The sequence below is a fragment of the Mobula hypostoma genome, chromosome 3, assembly GCF_963921235.1.
Source record: "Mobula hypostoma chromosome 3, sMobHyp1.1, whole genome shotgun sequence".
NCBI classification, from domain to species: domain Eukaryota; kingdom Metazoa; phylum Chordata; class Chondrichthyes; order Myliobatiformes; family Myliobatidae; genus Mobula; species Mobula hypostoma.
The window spans coordinates 128,260,334-128,282,573 of NC_086099.1; the positions used below are offsets into that span (position 1 = coordinate 128,260,334).

General features: G+C 42.6%; 1 protein-coding gene across 2 annotated transcripts in view; it reads right to left on the reverse strand.

Annotated features, from left to right (window-relative positions):
* Nucleotides 1-22,240, reverse strand: part of trim33 (tripartite motif containing 33) — a 220,895-nt gene that overhangs the window by 50,142 nt on the left and 148,513 nt on the right. For both annotated transcript variants that reach the window (XM_063043735.1, XM_063043734.1), the window contains exons 5-7: nucleotides 16,955-17,071; nucleotides 12,215-12,329; nucleotides 11,980-12,126 (exon numbers count right to left, since the gene is read on the reverse strand). In XM_063043735.1, the coding sequence (XP_062899805.1) occupies nucleotides 11,980-12,126; nucleotides 12,215-12,329; nucleotides 16,955-17,071 (379 nt within the window). The remainder of the gene's footprint in view (nucleotides 1-11,979; nucleotides 12,127-12,214; nucleotides 12,330-16,954; nucleotides 17,072-22,240) is intronic.

Below are 22,240 nucleotides of genomic sequence, written 5' to 3' on the forward strand. Positions count from 1 at the left end.
ACACACTTGGGCAGGTACATGGAAGGGCAGGACTTGGAGGGACAAGAGCTAAAATTAGAAAATTCAATCGAGCTGGGTGGGAACCATGGTGAGCATGGACTTGTTTGGCCTAAGGCCTTAATATACGCTGTATTGCTCCATTTCACTTTATGTACTGAGTTTTGTTTGAAGAAGCTCCTATAAAGTACCTTTGAATGTTTTACCATGTTGATGGCACCACATTAAATGTCTGAAAGAACTGCATTATGGCCAGTCTTGTTATGTGAAACTTGGTAAAAGTCAGTTACTCTCTGGATTAATTAATTACTTCACCTGGAAGGGTTATCAATTTAATTTATGTCAGTTCTATAATGCCAAGAATAAATGACAAAGATTCAGCTCCCACAAGCCACTTGGGATGTTGAAGACTTTAGATAGGATACCAAACAAATCATGTACTTGCATGTGCCAGATGATCTGAGAACAAAACCCATCTAACACAGTTTCCACCTTAAAAGGATTGTCTCAATCTGGCATACAGCTCTGAATGTATCGCTCAAGCCAACACTCTACACACAAAACTGGAAATGGATCTACATCCCCTTTTGTTCCATGAAACTGTTGAAAATGATCTGTGAATATTATAAGCAATCTTATCGCAATTGTTTTCCAAGATTTGGGGCAGGTGAACAGTAGTTTAATATATTAAAGTATCAAACAGTAATATGCAGATTTTACTGTGGCACCTACAATATGACTATTCAATTACTTCACGCAAAATAAAGCAGCCCATAGATCTAAAACAAATTTCATTGTATGACCTCTTTTCAATTACCTTTCCATAAATAGTATAAAAATTAGTATGCGAGATAACAGTTCCTGATAGAAAGATCCTCTGTTGGGAGTTAATAAATTGTGCATATTTTAAAAAATATAGCGAACTGCTCTACAATAATGTAAATTATAAAAACATTGAATAAGAATGCTTGCAATGAAGTTGCAGGCTCATTTCTAAAATTTTATGCTTAAACGGGTGGTTATAGAATAATAATCAAAATTTTTAATCATGAAGTGCATTGGAAGATCAAAAACATGGGTCAAGGTTAAGAAGGAACATAGCAAATATTGGTCTCATGTCTTCTCCTTGCCTGCCTATCACCTCCTCCTTCCTTTTCTCCTATAGTCCACTCTCCTCCCCTATCAGAATCCTTCTCCAGCCTTTGTCTTTTCCAATTATCACCTTACTTTATTCCCTTCCCTACCCACCCACTTAGCTTCACCTATCTCCTTCTGTTCTTCTTGCCCTCCCCCCACCTTATTCTGGTATCTTCCCCCCTTCCCTTCCAGTCCTGATGAAGGGTCTTAGCCCAAAACATCGACTGTTGGTTCATTTCCACAGATGCTGCCTGACCTGCTGAGATCCTGCAGCATTTTGCTTATGTTCCTCTGGATTTCCAACAAAATATTGTGTCAACATTTCCAAAAGTATAAAGGATGCAGAAGTGACATTTGGCAGGTAGAAGGGATATTTAAAAAAATCTTAGCGAGCAAAATTAAAGAAAATTCTAAGATACTTTATACATACAAGAGGCAATAGTGACAGAAGGTAGATACTGTTAGAAAGGAAAACGGACTCCCAATCCAAATGAGTACTTAGTGGATAATTCTAACGTTAAAGTGAGAAAGCAAATGTAGCTCTTAAACGGGCAAAATTAGCACACTCTGATGATCAATACTCTAGCTACAGGTTTGGTGTGTGGGAATGTAAAACAGTTATTTGACAACTGTTGAAATTATAATAAAAGGATACGCTTATTCCTTTCACAGGCACCCCATTAATCAGTCTGTGGCTGGCAAATTATTTTTTAAAAATGCAACAACATATTTAAAGGGGAAAGTTAAACATGGACAATTAATGGGGACAAGGACAAGTTATGCTTAGAAAAATGGAATCTGATCAAACTGATTGCATTTTATGAAGAGGTAGCAAGAAGAGTAAATAATAATGGTATATTTGATTAAATATACACAGATATTAGCAAGGAATTCAGAAGATAGAAAAGTAAAAGCACATAAGATGCAAGGTAACATAACAAGCTGAAAGAAAACAGCAAATTGAGAAATCAAAAGCTAGTGATCAGAAATGCAGTTTCAGTGACCAGAAGATCGTATGCACTTGCAGTGAGATTCAGCATATCATCTTCGCTACTGGTTCTACCCTAACATCAAGGTCTGAACTTACAATCCCAAGTATATTTCTCAAGGTTGCACAAAAAATTCATACAGTTTTCTCAAAGTTCAAAGTAAATTCATTATCAATGTACATTTATGTCACCATTTACAACCCTGTAATTCATTTTCTTGTGGGCATACTCAATAAATCTAAAGAATAATAATCGTAACAGAAACAATGAAAGTGGCCAACTTGGGTGTTCAACTAGAGTGCAGAAGGAAAAAAACTGTGCAAGTACAAAAAGAAAGAAAGAAATGAGCATAAATATCAAGAATATGAAATGAAGAGTCCTTGAAAGTGAGTCCATTGGTTGTGGGAAAATTTCAAGGGCAAGTAAAGTTATCCCCTTTGATTCAAGAGCCCGATGATTGACGGGTAGTAACTACTCCAGAAGCTGGTGGTGTGAGTCCTGAGGCTCCTGTACCTACTTCCTGATGACAACAGTGAGAAGGGAGCATTTCCTGGGTGGTGAGTGGTGGGGAGGTCCCCTGATGATGGATGCTGCATTCCTGTGTCAGCATTTCATGTAAATGGGTTCAACATTTGGGAGGGCTTTACCCGTGATAGACAGGGCTGTATCCACTACTTTTTGTAGGATGTTCTGTTCAAGGGCATTGGTGTTTCCATATCCGGCTGCAATGCAGCCAGTCAACATACTCTGCAGTACATATCTATTGAGGTTTGTCAGTTTTAAATGTCATTCCGAATCTCAGCAACTCCCAAGGAAGTAGAGGTGCTGCTGTGCTTTCTTCATAATTAGAGTTGGGTCCAGGACAAATCCTTCCAAATAACACAGAGGAATATAAAGTTTGCTGACCCTCTCCACCTCCGATTAGAATTGGCTCATGGACCTCAGGTTTTCTTCTTCTGAAGTCAATAATCAGATCAAGTAAGAGGTTATTGTTATGGCAACACTCAGCCAGATTTTCAATCTCCCTCCTATATGCTGATTCATCAACACTATTGACAGTGGTGTCATCAGCAGACTTTAATGTGGCATTGGAGCTGTGTTTAGTCACACAGGCATAAGTGTAAAGCGAGTAGAGGAGGGGGATAAGCACACATCTTTGTAGTGCACCTGTACTGATGGAGATCGTAGAGGTGTTTTTGCTAATCCAAACTGACCGGGGTCTGCAGGTGAGTAATCAATGGTCCCATTGCACAAGGAGGCATTTGAGACCAAGATTAACAGCAAATGTAGCAGGAATTTATCGCTTTCGTTCTGTATCCCTCATGCACAACTGCACACAAAAAACACAAACAGAAGATGCTAGAAATACTCAGCTAGTTGAGCTGTATCTATGGGAAGAGAAACTAAGTTATTGTTTCAGCTAGAGATCTTTCATCAGAAGATAAAGCCCTGGGGGAGAAAGGTGCTAGCTGCCCACTTTATCAATGCTTCTTATCTTACACAACTCCACTGAGTCACCTCTCATCCTCCTTCGCTCCAATGACAAAAGCCCTAGCTCACTCAATCTTTCCTTCTAAGACATGTTCTCTAATGCAGGTTCAATGACCTGCTGAGCATTTCCAGCATTGTGTTTGTGTTTTAGATTTCCACAATCAGCTGATATTTTTTTTAAAAAAAGGATTTTCACTATGGAATATACTTGGTGAATCCTCAGCCAGTATACATCAGAAAAGGAGATCGAACTTAACTGATTCATTCAATTGCTATTGCACAACCTTCACTCCACTGGTGGGGGAAAAAAGCATGGTCTGAGAGTTCTGAATAATCAAGATACTCTGATGCCATAATTACTTTCAAAGAGTAAAAATTCATGTAAAATATTTCTGATGAAACATTTTTACCTACCCCATGTGCTAATAATTCCATATTAGCATTCAGTCTTTACATAAGATCACAATGACAGAGCACCATTGTAAAGAATTTGAACGAGAATGTCAGTAGGACTTTAAAACTGATCTATGGTACAAAATGGACTGTCAATCATTTTCTATCCCTGGTCCTGTAGGTGGTGACAGTGAGATATTTTCTTGGAACTGCTGTGGATCTTCTTGTTGAAGTACTCCCCTAATGGCGAGCCAGGGATTCTCAGGAATTAAGTCCAGCAGCAAAGGAAATGTAATATGGTTCTAGGTCTGGGTGGTGAGAGACTTAGAGGACAACCTTCGTATGATGGTGATATTTTAAGCTTTCCTCTTCTCTGTGACAAGAGTTCTGTGAAACAATTCTCTCACTGCTCACCCTCTGATTTCTACTGGTCTCCAGCTCTTCAACTTTTCTAATCTGGGTGACCCAAAACATGTGCTAAGCAATGGGTAAGTGTTTAACATTTATTGCTGGCATTGAGTTATCTTTACCATTAAGTCCATACCCATATCTGATTGTAGTGTAATTTTTGCTACATGCTGGAATGGACTGTTTCATTTGAGAAATTTGTAGCACCATAATTAATAATCTCCACTTCTGCCCTCAATGAATGAAACAAGCAAAACCCTTCTGGGTGCACCTGCAACCATATCTGGGAATAGAAATGCTTGTCCTACAACCATAGGCACTTCTTTGTGAGGCAAGATTCCTGTAAATGGGTTTATCCCCCTCAATTAACACTAAATTCAACTTTACCAAAGTTCCTCAATGCCACACTCAAGTCAAGCACCATCATATGGGCAGTCGCTTTCAACTCACCTCTATGTCAAGCTTTTGTCCACATTTGTACCATGACTATGTCAGGTTATATGTACCTCTGTTGCTTAAGAGAGCTGTTAACAACTTCCCCACCACAAGCACAAGATGCTGGAAATCCAGAGCAGCACACACAAAATGCTGGAGGAACTTTGTAAATCAGGCAGCATCTATGGAGATGAAGGGCAGATACCCTTCTTCAGGACTGAGAAGGAAGGGGGAAGACGTAATAATAAAAAGATGGAGGAAGCAGGCAGCGGCTAACTGGAAGGTAATGGGTGAAGCCAGGTGGGTGAGAAAGGTCAAGACTGGAGAAGGAGGAATCTGATAGGAGAGGAGAATGAACTGTGGGAGAAAGGGAAGAAGGGGAAGACCCAGGGGAGGTGATAGTCAAGTGAGAAAAGGTAGAAGGTCAGACAGAATGGGGAAATTTAGGGGGGGGGGGAGGAGGAGAGATTTTTTTTAAACCAGAAGGAGAAATCAATATTCATGGAGACTGCAAAGATGGAAAACAAGGTGTTGCTCCTCCACCTCAAAGGTGGCCTCATCTTGGCATAAGAAGGGACCATGGACTGACATGTCGCACGGGAATCTAGATTAAAAATGTTTGACTACTGGGAAGTTCCACTTCTGGCAGATGGAGCAGAGGTGCTTGATGAAGCTGTACCCCAATCTATGACGAGTCTCAGCAATGTAGAGAAGGCTGCATCGGGAGCACCAGACACAATAAATGACCCCAGCAGATTCACACTTTGTTGATGATTTAATAGACTAATGGAGCAGAAGTAAGTTAATTGAGTTTGTCCTGCTTCCTGCAGAAGCCCTATCTGGGCAATGTTCCACACCGTTGGGTAGATGCCAATCTTGTAATTGTACTTCGACAGTTTGGCTAATTTTGGATTGCAAGTCTTCAGCATTGCAGCCAGCATACTGCCTGGTCCCAATGTCCACATTATACAAATTGCTCACTGCCATTTTTTTAAAAATAAAAGTATGTACAGTGAATCAAATTAACTTAATTTTGGCCTCAATGAGATTCAGTAGGAAGCAGAAAATAACTGTTCACTAAGTTCTTCAGGCTGATCTATTTTCTCAGGCAATAACACAAGACCTGAAGTGCTTGTCTGCTGAAAAATGTTCAGAAGCTGAATCAATTTTCCATTATATGACACACAGTGGTACTGCAAAAGTATTGCATTGCCTGTAAAGAACATTTTGCAGTGAATCATGTCTAAAACTTTCATGATTTAATAGTGGTAAATTGAGTTGACAGAATGCTTCATAGACTAATCAATTAATTACTGTATCAATAGGACTCAATAATCTTATTTTCAAAAGTTTGCATCTCCTCTTATTGATTTGGCAAAGCAACCCCCATTTTCACCAAATTCTAAATTACATATGGAAACACTATAACCAAACTGCATTTCATTCTGTGAAATTAGGGAATGACATAACAGTAGATTTGTAAAAGGGAAGCTCCCACTGTGAACACCAATGATTAATAAAAAATACTGTGGGAGCTTACTCTTCAAAAGCTAGTATTTGCTTAGTATCTGCAGAGCTGTATGCATAATCTGCTAGACGTCCCTTGCACAAAGTTAATATTTAGCTGTTCTGCTCATTCAGATATCCATTGCTTAATCATCAGGTTGGCATAATTACTTGAACCACAGAATATAAAACTAGCACCAAAAATTTTGTGCACAATGTGAAGCATTGAATGTCTGCAGGTAAACAACTCAACAGAAATAGTGCTTTAAGTGTTACATAGAAACACAGAAAACCTACAGCACAATACAGGCCCTTCGGCCCACAAAGCTGTGCTGAACATGTCTTTACCTTAGAACTACATAGACTTTACCCATAGCCCTCTATTTTTCTAAGCTCCACGTAGCCATCCAGGAATCTCTTAAAAGATCCTATCATTTCCGCCCCCACCACCAGCAGCCTATTCCACGCACTCACCACTCTCTGTGTAAAAAAAAATGACCCCTGACATCTCCTCTTTATCTACTTCCAAGCACCTTAAAACTATGCCCTCTCATGCTAGCCATTTCAGCCCTGGGGAAAAGCCTCTGACTATCCACACGATCAATGCCTCTCATTATCTTGTACACCTCTATCAGGTCACCTCTCATCCTCTGTCGCTCCAAGGAGAAAAGGCCAAGTTCACTCAACCTATTCTCATAAGGCATGCTCCCCAATCCAGGCAACATCCTTGTAAATCTCCTCTGCACTCTTTCCATGGTTTCCACATCCTTCCTCTAGTGGAGCGACCAGAACTGAGCACAGTACTCCAAGTGGGGTCTGACCAGGGTCCTATATAGCTGCAACATTACCTCTCAGCTCCTAAACTAAATCCCACGACTGATAAAGGTGAATACACCGTATGCCTTCTTAACCACAGAGTCAACCTGTGTAGCAGCTTTGAGTGTCCTATGGACTCGGACCCCAAGATCCCTCTGATCCTCCACACTGCCAAGAGTCTTACCACTAGTGCTATATTCTGCCATTATATTTACTACTACTAACGTCGACTCAGGCCTAGGGGGCCAGCGTCGGGCACGATGACCTATTTGACCTACCAAAATGAACCACCTCACACTTATTTGGTTTGAACTCCATCTGCCACTTCTCAGCCCAGTTTTGCATCCTTTCAATGTCCCGCTGTAACCGCTGACAGCCGTCCACACTATCCACAACACCCCCAACCTTTGTGTCATCAGCAAATTTACTAACCCATCCCTCCACTTCCTCATCCAGATCATTTATAAAAATCATGCTGAGTAAGGGTCCCAGAACAGATCCCTGAGGCACACCACTGGTCTCCGACCTCCATGCAGAACGTAAAAATAAGTTCAAATGCAAAGGCAGAAGATGCTTGATATATGTGATTTTTGATGTCAAGTTAAAGAAATTATGGGGATGGAAAACAATGTTTAAAGCAATGCCACTTTTCTTGATAAATCCTTACTTGTGTGTGCCTGCTAGCAATTCAATAAGGCCACTGCAGCTTTTTTCAGTCAGGCAAAGCACAATGTATTAGGTCCCCAAGAGAAGGGATAGGGTAACAAAGGGAACACCTTTGAACGGACAAGGCCAAATAAATTCATGCAGCTGACAGATTGATTACACCCTGTCTTTGTCATATTGCTAATAAAAGGGCTATGGGACATGCCTAGCTGGTGAAACTAGATTAGAGGAGAAAAACAGAGGCAGAAGTTGCTAGTTCTGACAAACAGAAAGAGTAAGTTATGTAAATTATCAATTTAACATTGATTCTGTAAGGCTACAAAATGTCAGATGAAAGATGGTCTCAACCAGAGATATTCCCTTTGTTCTGCCCATCCTTCAATCTTTTCAGCCAAAATTCTAAGTAGGACTAGAAACAGAACTGGTCTGTATGAAATGAGACAGTGTGAGGGAACATCACACAGAACATCTGGTTAATGTCTGTGCGGGAACAAAGTGAGACAGGTTTTCAGTTGAGATTGTTATCCATCCTCTTATCCCTGAATATAGTTTAAAAAAAATAGACAAGGATGATCTACTACAAAGAAACACACTGAAAATTACACACTTTGTGGAAGTGTTTATGGAATGATGCTAGCAGGAATTTGAAGAAATTCAAGAAACCCACACTTGTGAAAAAACAAATTAACTCTTAGCTGTGCAATTGGTTGTAAATTCAAAGCATGCCTAGGAGGTACACAAAGGAATGTATAAAAAGGTGCCTCATAAGATGACCAATGGCAAAAACACACTGACTCAGAAAGCTATACGGGGAAACTGGGGAAAAAGCTCACAGTATCAAACCCCAGCCAGGTTCATCTAGAGCAGGTAATATCTGAATACATGTAGTGAGTTTTGGAATGTTATGAAACAAGTTAAAAACAAACAGCTTCTTCATAACAATGAAGAAAACCTGACTCTATCATTGCAGCCCAAGGCCATGGCCTAAGCACCTGTGTAATATGGTCTTTTAAACTGAGATGGAAACAGACGTTAATAGAAGATCAAAATGGGGTTTCCTATTAGCTCTAAGTTTTGTTTCATTTTATCTATTGAGATACAGCACAGAATAGGCCCTTCCAGCCACACCACCCAGCAACCCATGATTTAACCCTACCATAATCACAAGGCAATTTACAATGACCAATTAACCTAAAAAGTGGTACGTCTTTGGACTGTGGGAGGCACTCGAGCAACCAGAAGAAACCCACACGGTCACAGGGAGAACGTACAAACCCCTACAGATAGCGGCAGGAAATGGAACCCAAGTCGCTGGAACTATAAAGCACTGTGCTAAGCCTTCTGGACAAAACATTGTTGATGGGCCTAATATTTTTCCTCTAACCTGATTGCAATTTCCAGTACATCTATTATCCAGACATGCAATCGTGACTCACACAGAATACATAGAAACATAGAAAATAGGTGCAGGAGTAGGCCATTCGGCCCTTCGAGCCTGCACCGCCATTTATTATGATCATGGCTGATCATCCAACTCAGAACTCAGCCTTCCCTCCATACCCCCTGACCCCTGTAGCCACAAGGGCCATATCTAACTTCCTTTTAAACATAGCTAATGAACTGGCCTCAACAGTTTGCTGTGGCAGAGAATTCCACAGATTCACCACTCTCTGTGTGAAGAAGTTTTTCCTAACCTCGGTCCTAAAAGGCTTCCCCTCTATCCTCAAACTGTGACCCCTCGTTCTAGACCTCCCCAACATCGGGAACAATCTTCCCGCATCTAGCCTGTCCAATCCCTTTAGGATCTTATACATTTCAATCAGATCCCCCCTCAATCTTCTAAATTCCAACGAGTACAAGCCCAGTTCATCCAGCCTTTCTTCATATGAAAGACCTACCATCCCAGGAATCAATCTGGTGAACCTTCTTTGTACTCCCTCTATGGCAAAGATGTCTTTCCTCAGATTAAGGGACCAAAACTGCACACAATACTCCAGGTGTGGTCTCACCAAGGCCTTGTACAACTGCAGTAGTACCTCCCTGCTCCTGTACTCGAATCCTCTCGCTATAAATGCCAGCATACCGTTCGCCTTTTTCACCGCCTGCTGTACCTGCATGCCCACTTTCAATGACTGGTGTATAATGACACCCAGGTCTCGTTGCACCTCCCCTTTTCCTAATCGGCCACCATTCAGATAATAATCTGTTTTCCTATTTTTGCCACCAAAGTGGATAACTTCACATTTATCCACATTAAATTGCATCTGCCATGAGTTTGCCCACTCACCCAACCTATCCAAGTCACCCTGCATCCTCTTAGCATCCTCCTCACTGCTAACACTGCCACCCAGCTTTGTGTCATCCGCAAACTTGGAGATGCTGCATTTAATTCCCTCATCCAAGTCATTAATATATATTGTAAACAACTGGGGTCCCAGCACTGAGCCTTGCGGTACCCCACTAGTCACCGCCTGCCATTCTGAAAAGGTCCCGTTTATTCCCACTCTTTGCTTCCTGTCTGCTAACCAATTCTCCACCCACACCAATACCTTACCCCCAATACCGTGTGCTTTAAGTTTGCACACTAATCTCCTATGTGGGACCTTGTCAAAAGCCTTTTGAAAATCCAAATATACCACATCCACTGGTTCTCCCCTATCCACTCTACTAGTTACATCCTCAAAAAATTCTATGAGATTCGTCAGACATGATTTTCCTTTCACAAATCCATGCTGACTTTGTCCGATCATTTCACCGCTTTCCAAATGTGCTGTTATCACATCCTTGATAACTGACTCCAGCAGTTTCCCCACCACCGACGTTAGGCTAACCGGCCTATAATTCCCCGGTTTCTCTCTCCCTCCTTTTTTAAAAAGTGGGGTTACATTAGCCACCCTCCAATCCTCAGGAACTAGTCCAGAATCTAACGAGTTTTGAAAAATTATCACTAATGCATCCACTATTTCTTGGGCCACTTCCTTAAGCACTCTGGGATGCAGACCATCTGGCCCTGGGGATTTATCTGCCTTCAATCCCTTCAATTTACCTAACACCACTTCCCTACTAACATGTATTTCGCTCAGTTCCTCCATCTCACTGGACCCTCTGTCCCTTACTATTTCTGGAAGATTATTTATGTCCTCCTTAGTGAAGACAGAACCAAAGTAATTATTCAATTGGTCTGCCATGTCCTTGCTCCCCATAATCAATTCACCTGTTTCTGTTTGCAGGGGACCTACATTTGTCTTTATCAGTCTTTTCCTTTTTACATATCTATAAAAGCTTTTACAGTCCGTTTTTATGTTCTCTGCCAGTTTTCTCTCATAATCTTTTTTCCCCTTCCTAATTAAGCCCTTTGTCCTCCTCTGCTGAACTCTGAATTTCTCCCAGTCCTCAGGTGAGCCACTTTCTCTGGCTAATTTGTATGCTACTTCTTTGGAATTGATACTATCCCTAATTTCTCTTGTCAGCCACGGGTGCACTACCTTCCTTGATTTATTCTTTTGCCAAACTGGGATGAACAATTGTTGTAGTTCATCCATGCAACCTTTAAATGCCTGCCATTGCATATCCACCGTCAATCCTTGAAGTGTCATTTGCCAGTCTATCTTAGCTAATTCATGTCTCATACCTTCAAAGTTACCCCTCTTTAAGTTCAGAACCTTTGTTTCTGAATTAACTACGTCACTCTCCATGTTAATGAAGAATTCCACCATATTAAGATACGAATCTTAATTTCCAATCTTAAGGTTCCTCAGCAAGATGAGGCATCAAAACCTACACCCAAGACAGTAAACCTTATAAGAAGTGAGAAACAACAGAGTGAGTATAGTGTGGTACGTTATATTTCTTGATCATTTCAGGAATTCTCTTAAAGGATCAAGTATTACTCAATTCAATTTATGACTATTCAAACCATGAACATCAAGTTTGTTACTTGAAATAATTTACTCCATGAGAAACTTTAATTTTATTCTGGTCCCAGGATTGCACAGAATTTTATAGAACAAAAAAATAAGACCCCTACAATTGGTCTAAGCCAGCATTTACTTTTTTCAAAATTGAAATTTGGTCTCTCCATTCCAAGAACGTTAAGTCCTTTGATCCCAGATGCAATATTATACGATTTCAACTGCCTTACCAAACGCTTGCTGTAAAGTAGTGCTGTACTGCTTCCACTGGAGATAGCCCACTTTGCAAAATTCATTACATGTTCCACCTGTCTAGCAAGACTGGTAACATCCTGCTGCTGCTGCAGTAACTTTATCTGTCTTTCCTTTGTTACATTCTGTAGAAAAGAAAGACTAGTCAAAGTGAGCAATGGGTTAGAATCACAATATAAAGATCACCACAATACTCAAATATTTACATCTTACCTCTAATTGCTGCAGCAGGTTCTTGCCCTTCTTGTTTATCTCATTAATGAGAGTGAAGATAGCAACTTTAATATCGTGCTCAACTTTCTTATTCGTATCATTGACTTCATTTAACCTAAAAATATGGACAAAGTTAATTTTCAAAACATCAATTCAAAAGGAAACGCGAGGAATTCTGCAGATGCTGGAAATTCAAGCAACACACATCAAAGTTGCTGGTGAACGCAGCAGGCCAGGCAGCATCTCCAGGAAGAGGTACAGTCGATGTTTCGGGCCGAGACCCTTCGTCAGGACTAACTGAAAGAAGAGCTAGTAAGAGATTTGCAAGTGGGAGGGGGAGGGGGAGATTCAAAATCATAGGAGAAGACAGTAGGGGGAGGGATGGAGCCAAGAGCTGGACAGATGATTGGCAAAGGGGATATGAGATGATCATGGGACAGGAGGCTCAGGATGAAAGAAAAGGGGGGGGGGAGAACCCCAGAGGATGGACAAGGGGTATAGTGAGAGGGACAGAGGGAGAAAAAGAACGTGTGTATATAAATAAATAATGGATGGGGTACAAGGGGGAGGTGGGGCATTAGCGGAAGTTTGAGAAGTCAGTGTTCATGCCATCAGGTTGGAGACTGTTCCTCCAACCTGAGGGTGGCTTCATCCTTACAGTAGAGGAGGCCGTGGATAGACATATCAGAATGGAAATGGGACGTGGAATTAAAACGTGTGGCCACTGGGTGATCCTGCTTTCTCTGGCCGACAGAGTGTAGGTGTTCAGCAAAACGATCTCCCAGTCTGCGTCGGGTCTCACCAATATATAGAAGGCCACATCAGGAGCACCGGGCGCAGTATATCACCCCAGCTGACTCACAGGTGACGTGTCGCCTCACCTGGAAGGACTATCTGAGGCCCTGAATGGTAGTAAGGGAGGAAGTGTAAGGGCATGTGTAGCACTTGTTCTGCTTACAAGGATAAGTGCCAGGAGGGAAATCAGTGGGGAGGGATGGGGAGACAAATGGACAAGGGAGTCGCGTAGGGAGCGATCCCTGCGGAAAGCAGAGAGAGTGGGGGAGGGAAAGATGTGCTTAGTGGTGGGATCCCGTTGGAGGTGGCGGAAGTTATGGAAAATAATATGTTGGACCCGGAGGCTGGTGGGGTGGTAGGTGAGAACAAGGGGAACCCTATTCCTAGTGGGGTGGCGGGAGGACGGAGTGAGAGCAGATGTGCGTGAAATGGGGGAGATGCGTTTGAGAGCAGAGTTTATGGTGGAGGAAGGGAAGCCCCTTTCTTTAAAAAAGGAGGACATCTCCCTCGTCCTGGAATGAAAAGCCTCATCCTGAGAGTAGATGCGGCGGAGACGGAGGAATTGCGAGAAGGGGATGGCATTTTTGCAAGAGACAGGGTGAGAAGAGGAATAGTCCAGATAGCTGTGAGAGTCAGTAGGCTTACAGTAGACATCAGTAGATCATCTGTTTCCAGAGATAGAGACAGAAAGATCTAGAAAGGGGAGGGAGATGTCAGAAATGGACCACGTAAACTTGAGAGCAGGGTGAAAGTTGGAGGCAAAGTTAATGAAGTCAACGAGCTCAGCATGCGTGCAGGAAGCAGCACCAATGCAGTCGTTGATGTAGCGAAGGAAAATTGGGGGACAGATACCAGAATAGGTTTGGAACATAGATTGTTCCACAAAGCCAACAAAAAGGCAGGCATAGTTAGGACCCATACATGTGCCCATAGCTGCACCTTTAGTTTGGAGGAAGTGGGAGGAGCCAAAGGAAAAATTAAGAGTAAGGATTCAAAAGGAATGTAAGATTCTGTTTTACCCTAGAATAGTTTAAACAATTGAGCTTACTGATAGAACTATTCATTAAGTGCAAAGAAAACAAGCAATAATTTGAAGTTGAAAGCTAATTGTCTAATTCTAGGAAGATCTAACAACAACTGCAAACTTGATTATGTTTGACAATCTTTTGGAGTTTTTCCAAAGAGGTAACAAAAAGGACAGAGGATATTGTCTGTATGGACTTTAAGGCCATTAAGATTTTTGACAAAGCCCTGCCTGCAGGTTGATGTGGAATGTTAGGTCAAATGGGATTCAGGGGCAGCGAGTGAGGTGGATTCAAAATTGACTCAATGGTGGGAACCAATAACTGGTTCCTATCATTGAAGGTTAAAGGTACATTCTGACTGGAGGCTGGTGAACATTAATTGTGAAACATTTTCTTATATAGCTTCATTCCGTTCTTCATTAAGATATGTAGAAAGGATTTTCCCAGGGATGAAATGGTTGCCACAAGAGGACACAAGTTTAAGGTGCTGGGGAGTAGGTACAGAGGAGATGTCAGGGGTAAGTTTTTTTTCACTCAGAGAGTGGTGAGTGCATGGAATGGGCTGCCGGCAACGGTGGTGGAGGTGGATACGATAGGGTCTTTTAAGCGACTTTTGGATAGGTACATGGAGCTTAGGAAAATAGAGGGCTATGGGTAAGCCTAGTAATTTCTAAGGTAGGGACATGTTTGGCACAACTTTGTGGGCTTAAGGGCCTGTACTGCGCTGTAGGTTTTCAGTTTCTATGTTTCTATGTTTGATTCACTGTTTATCTAAATGTTTCAAGTCATTTAACTTGCATTTGTTCTACAGCATTTCGATTAATTCCACTTTCCTGCAAAATGACCAAATATTCCTTTCCTTCCAATATACCTTCAACATCAATTTGACAGCACCAATATCACTAGGCAAAGAAATTTTACCGCTAATTAAAATTTTTTTCCAAGAAAATTGTACAAGGTACAAAATGAGCTGATAATCTATAATCACCACTTAGCTTGACTTGACTTGGTCCAACCAAGCAGAGTCCACTGCCACAAAGGCCCACCAGCACCCTTACTTCCTGAGAAAGCTAAAGAAATTTGGTCCGTCCCCTAAAACCCTCACTAATTTTTATAGATGCACTGCAGAAAGCATTCTTCTAGGGTGCATCACAACCTGGTATGGAAGTGGTCCTACCCAAGACCAGAAGAAGCTGCAGAAGATCGTGAACACAGCTCAGCACATCACACAAACCAGTCTTCCATCCTTGGACTCACTTTACACCACACGGTGTCGGAGCAGTGCTGCCAGGATAATCAAGGACACGATCCACCCAGCCAGCACACTTTTCTTCCCTCTTCCCTCTGGGAGAAGGCTCAGGAGCTTGAAGACTCGTACGGCCAGATTTGGGAACAGCTTCTTTCCAACTGTGGTAAGACTGCTGAACGGATCCTGAGCCTGATCTGGGCCGTACCCTCCAAATATCCGGACCCGCCTCTCGGTTTTTTTGCACTACCTTACTTACCCTTTTCTATTTTCTATTTATGAATTATAATTTAAATTTTTAGTATTTACTATCGATTTGTACTCAAGGGAGTGCAAAGCGCAGAATCAAAGATCGCTATGATGACTGTACGCTCTAGTATCAATTGTTCGGTGACAATAAAGTAAAGCTCTATTTTCTTGTATAATCACCAAAGAGCCTGATCCATTAATCCCAAAGGTCTACTAGTCTTAGCTTCAAACATTATTATTTGAACATCCACAATGCTCTGATTTGGAAAGTCCCAGAATTTTATAACCTCACAAAATAATTGTCACTTCAGTCCTAAATGAATCTTCATGCGCATTGTTCCCTATGCAGGAAAAAGCCTCACCATTTACGCGATTCCCTTCAAAACCTTATACCACTCAATGAAATCACCTCGTTTCTACAAACATGAGTTCGATAGGTCAATCTTACTCAGTACCTTAAAATAAAATCACTATTTCTGGAATCAATTTAATAAAACTACGTTATACTGACCCCAAGTACAAGACCATAAGACACAGGAGTAGAATTAGGCCGTTGAGCCCATCAAGTCTGCCGCACCATTCCATCATGGCTGATCTATTATCCCCCTCAACCCCATTCTCCTGCCTTCTCCTCATAACCCTTGACACCCTGACTAATCAGAAGCCTATGAATTTCCACTTTAAATATACCCAATGACTTGGCCTTCATAGCTATCTGTGGCAATGAATTCCACAGATTCAGCACCCTTTGGCTAAAGAATTTCCTCTTAATCTATGTTCTAAAGGAACATCCTTCTATTCTGAGGCAGTGCCCTCCATTCCTTGACTCCCCCACTACTGAAAACATCTCCATGTCCAGTCTATCTGGGCCTTTCAATATTCAATAGGTTACAATGAGATTTCTCCCTCATTCTTCTAAACTCAATGAGTACAGGCTTAGAGCATTCAAACATTGCAAATGAAACCTTTTCATTTCTGAGATTATTCTTGAACTTTTCCTGGAAACTCTCCAATGCCAGCATATCCTTTCTTAGGCAAGAAAAACATACAATGAAATGTATGCTTTCATGTAATATTTTAATTGTTTCAAATGTTATCGCCAAGACACAGATAGCATAGCATGCTCACCAGCAGTGAACTGACAGTACTCAGATAATGGTGCTCGAGCACAAAAAGCAGGCCTGTACAACACTGACAGACTTTGGGCAGAAGACTCGCACTATTTATATATAAAAAAAACCAGACCCTGTATTTGAGCATGAAAAGTTACAGACACCATGATGAAGCTGTATCGTTCATTCTGAACTACTGTAAGTTATCCCAAAAGCATCAAGCTCAAGAAGACTGCATTGAAATAAATAAATAAATAAAGCAGTAATTTATCAGGCACAATCATGACTGCAGTATTTGATAAGCTGAACATACCTGTTCTGAACTTGGCTAGCTGCATACTGCACATAATTCTTCTTTTCTTGAAGTTTGGCCATTAAAGTTTCAATAATAATTTTTTGGTTTTGAAATGCTTCTTCTAAAAATTGATATCTGTAAATAAAAAAAGGATATATTTATCAAAATCACTATAGGGAGATGAAATATTTCAAATTCTGACTTCAGGAGAGAAATGAAGATCAGTAAAACTGCTTTGAATTATTATGTCCTTGCCAAAGAAATAGGACAATATCTACTGAAAGCAGTTGTTTGAAAGGTTACCAATGTTTACACTGCAATTTTATAATCTTATGACCTTTTTGCCACCAAGTATCTTTAATCTAATGAATTAAGTTTGACAACCAGTTAGAATGCAAGAAAAACAATTTTCAGGGAATCAATTTCAGTGCGTTAGTAGAATAGCAAATGTTGGCCAGTATACTCGAATATTGCAAAGCAGCATTTAACATCGACCTTAAAGTGTGTGTGTGTGTGTGTGTGTGTGTGTGTGTTTGTGTATGTATGTGTATGTGTATATATATATATATATGTATGTTCCTCATCTCACCCAGAAAATGGTACATCAGCACAAAGTACAAGAATACACTTGGTACAAGTCAGGATGATACATTCCTTCATTCTACTCAGTTGTCTCGTCCTGCACAATCAGAGATATTTCTTTTCCTCTACCCATCTCTCTCACCTTCCCTGCTGCTGAAAAGCAATGTTTTTCTCTTGGCAAAAACGAGGAATTCTGCAGATGCTGGAAATTCAAGCAACACACATCAAAGTTGCTGGTGAACGCAGCAGGCCAGGCAGCACCTCTAGGAAGAGGTACAGTCGACATTTCGGACCGAGACCCTTCGTCGGGACTAACTGAAGGAAGAGGTAGTAAGAGATTTGAAAGTGGGAGGGGGAGGGGAGATCCAAAATCATAGGAGAAGACAGGAGGGGGAGGGATGGAGCCAAGAGCTGGACAGTTGATTGGCAAAAGAGATATGAGAAGATCATGGGACAGGAGGCCCAGGGAGAAGTGGGGGGGACGGGACCCAGAGGATGGGCAAGGGGTACAGTCAGAGGGACAGAGGGAGAAAAAGGAGAGAGAGAAAGAATGTGTGTATATAAATAAATAACGGATGGGGTACGAGGGGGAGGTGGGGCCTTAGCGGAAGTTTGAGAAGTCAATGTTCATGCCTTCAGGTTGGAGGCTACCCAGACGGAATATAAGGTGTTGTTTCTACAACCTGAGTGTGGCTTCATCTTTACAGTAGAGGAGGCAGTGGATAGACGTATCAGAATGGAAATGGGACGTGGAATTAAAATGTGTGGCCACTGCTTTCTCTGGCGGACAGAGCGTAGGTGTTCAGCAAAACGATCTCCCAGTCTGCGTCTAGTCTCGCCAATATATAGAAGGCCACATCGGGAGCACCGGACGCAGTATATCACCCCAGCCAACTCACAGGTGAAGTGTCACCTCACCTGGAAGAACTGTCTGGGGCCCTGAATGGTGGTAAGGGAGGAAGTGTAAGGGTATGTGTAGCACTTGTTCCGCTTACACGGATAAGTGCCAGGAGGGAGATCAGTGGGGAGGGATGGGGGGGGGGGAATGAATGGACAAGGGAGTCACATAGGGAGCGATCCCTGCAGAAAGCGGGAGGGGAGGGGGGGGAGATGTGCTTAGTGGTGGGATCTCGTTGGAGGTGGCAGAAGTTACGGAGGATAATATGTTGGACCCAGAGACTGGTGGGGTAGTAGGTGAGGGCCAGGGGAAACCTATTCCTAGTGGAGTGGCGGGAGGATGGAGTGAGAGCAGATGTGCGTGAAATGGGGGAGAAGTGTTTGAGAGCAGAGTGGATGGTGGAGGAAGGGAAGCCCCTTTCTTTAAAAATGGAAGACATCTCCCTCGTCCTGGAATGAAAAGCCTCATCCTGACAGCAGGTGCGGCGGAGACGGAGGAATTGCGAGAAGGGGATGGCATTTTTGCAAGAGACAGGGTGAGAAGAGGAATAGTCCAAATAGCTCTGAGAGTCAGTAGGCTTATAGTAGACATCAGTAGATAAGCTGTCTCCAGAGATAGGGACAGAGAGATCAAGAAAGTGGAGGGAGGTGTCAGAAATGGACCAGGTAAACTTGAGGGCAGGGTGAAAGTTGGAGGCAAAGATAATGAAGTCAACAAGCTCAGCATGCGTGCAGGAAGCAGCGCCAATGCAGTCGTTGATGTAGCGAAGGAAAAGTGGGGGACAGATACCAGAATAGGTTTGGAACATAGATTGTTCCACAAAGCCAATAAAAATGCAGGCATAGCTAGGCCCCATATGGGTGCCCATAGCTACTCCTTTAGTTTGGAAGAAGTGGGAGGAGCCAAAGGAGAAATTATTAAGAGTAAGGACTAATTCCGCGAGATGGAGCAGTGTGGTGGTAGAGGGGAACTGATTAGGTCTGGAATCCAAAAAGAAGCGGACAGCTTTGAGACCTTCCTGATGGGGGATGGAAGTATATAGGGACTGGACATGCATGGTGAAAATAAAGTGGTGGGGGCTTTATTTCTCTTTCCCAGATCTGATGAAGAGTCTATGAACTGAAACATTAGCCAATGCTGCTTCCACAAATGTTACCTGATCTGCTGAATGTTTTTAGAATTTTTCGTTTTAATTTCAGAAATTCCATCATCTATCTTTTGATGTTTACTTTCTGCTGGACTTGTCAAGCTTTTCATGAAGAGGGCAAACATGGACCAAATTGCACACTGTTGAGCACATACCAGTGTTGCAACTATACTGGAACATTCTGGCTGGAGACATGGATAGTCTTCTGTGCTGCAGCCAGGGTGATATCTAGTCTAATCCCTGGTTCTAAGCCTTATCCTGACACCATGTGGAGTGATTTGAATTGGCTTAAAACTGACGTGTTGGGTCTGTTAGATAGATCCAAGATGGACCCTCCAGTTGGTGTTTCTGGCTGAATATGGTTGTAACATCCATATGCTAACCAGTGTGTGCCGCAAATATTGGTGTTAAATGCTTTCCTGTTTATCATACATGTTAAGGATTTGGAAGAGAATGTAGTTGACATGATTACCAAGTTTGCAGTTGACACCTACAGTGAAGATTGTCTAAAGTTACAACAGGATTAAAACTGAGAAAGTGTGCAAGAGAATGGCAAATTGAATTTAACTCCTTTAAGTGTGGTGGTGCATTTTGGGAAGCTAAACTTGGCAAGGACATATACACACGGCCCTGAAACTGAGAACACAGGTAGATGAGGTGATGAAAGTGCATGTGGTATTCTTGCTTCCATCATTTGGGGCGTGATTACAGGAATTGGGGATGTCATGTTATTTGTAAAAATCATTAATTAGGCTGCATTTAGAATATCGTGTGCAGAGCTAGTCAACATACTATAGGATGTGATTATGCTAAAGCAGGTACAGAAAGGATTTACGGGAAGATTGCCTATACTGGAGGGTTTTAGTTACAAATGAGATCGGAAAGGCTGGAATTGTTTTCCCTGAGGAGGCTAAAGCGCAATATCAGAAGTTTATAATAAATTCTGAGTGGTAAAAATTGGGTAGATAGTGACACTTTTTCTCAAGGTAGGGGAGTCTAGAGGACACACGTTTAAGGTAAGAGGGGAAAGACTTAAAAGGGATCTAAAGGGCATGTAAAGGGGATCGAAAGGCGCCCAGTCCCAGAACCTGATTGCTTGGGGTCTCTGACTGTCTCACAAGGCGCGCCCCCCTCCCTCAACTGTTGAGCTGATCAGAGAAGTACGAGAGGAGAAGAATGTGGAGGCGCGGGAGGCCTCTGTCAGCAGGGTACAGTCCTCGGTAGCGCTCCCCTGCGTTGAAGTGACAACGGATAGCCTGCCCTGGGGAATGGTAGAGAAGACTGTGGCAGAGTTAAGAACTGAGATGTCCCAGTTGTTATCAATGTGTGCCCCTCCCCACCCCGTATGATAGAGCTGATAGGAGGTGATCCCGCTAGGGGGATGGACTATGCAGAGGGCTGCTAGCAGCCGGGGTCCCGCAAGTAGGGGAGCAGTGGGTATTGTCTGTTATAACTGTGATGAAGAGGGACGACAGGCGGGAGTGTGAACGACCGGAAACTCCTCGGAGAGTGAGACCCCGGGTACCTAAGCACAGAGACGGTCTGGCGTATCGGGGAATGCATTCCCAGCAATATACCAAGGCACACCCTAGAGCAAAAACCCATATTCCTGAAGGCTCCAGTGTATCACTATAGATAGAGGGTATTCATGCTAGAATCATACTTGACACAGGATCACAGCTCACTTTGGTGTACCGTACATTTTACAATCAATATTTGACACATTTGCCATTGATGCCACTCAGTGCACTTGAGATCTGAGGTCTTAGCGCGGGTGATTATCTGTATGATGGTTATTTGTTCGTGAAGCTGGAGTTTTTGGAGGCAGATCTGGGAGTGGCTGAGGTCCTTGATACATTAGCACTGGTTTGTCCAGACCCCATTGAGAAGGGCGGCATTTCAGTTCCTGTGGGGACCAACACTCTTATTCTAAGGAGGCTCATGGGATCCTGCAAGGAGAAAACTGGAGAGAACTTTCAGAGAACATTGTCCATTCACCCGGTGTTTCCAGCTGCTTTGAGGAAGTGTGTGGCTACATTGGGCCAGATAACGAGTTTAGACGAGCGACTGTGTACTTCATCCATTCCAAGCCAAATGCATTACGGCCCAGGGAAGTAGTGAGAGTAATGGGAAACTCCAAATTTCCCGGAATGCCTGAGCCAGAGGCCCTCTTGGTGGATGCTCCAGAAGACCACAAAGAGGGAGTCTGGTGTGACTGCTGGGGTACTGGTAAGGTCCGAATTGCAGAAGCCCTTAGTTGCACGGGCAAACAGGATGGCAGTGATAGTCAGGAACATTACAAAGGAGGTGGTCACCTTCAAGTGGGATATGCCCCTGGTTCATCTCTTCCCAGTGACGGTAATGTCTAGCGTCCCTGTGAGAGAAGCAGGAGAGAAACTATCTGAAGGGGGTGGGGGAGAAGAGAAGTAGTTGTCAGCTGATTCATTCAACTTTGGGGACTCCCTGGTATCTGCAGGTTGAAAGAGGAGGTTGATAGAGAAGATGTTGAAGGTGGTAGGTGTCTTTTCCACTGATGAGTTTGATGTGGGTTGTTCCAAGGACACCCCATTCAAAGAGGTCGCGGCCACTGGCTCCTGTAGTGGCAGCCTTTGTGTAAGTTGAAGGAAGCTGGAATCATCACCGAGTCCAGAAGCCCCTTTGTGTCCCCAATAGTAGT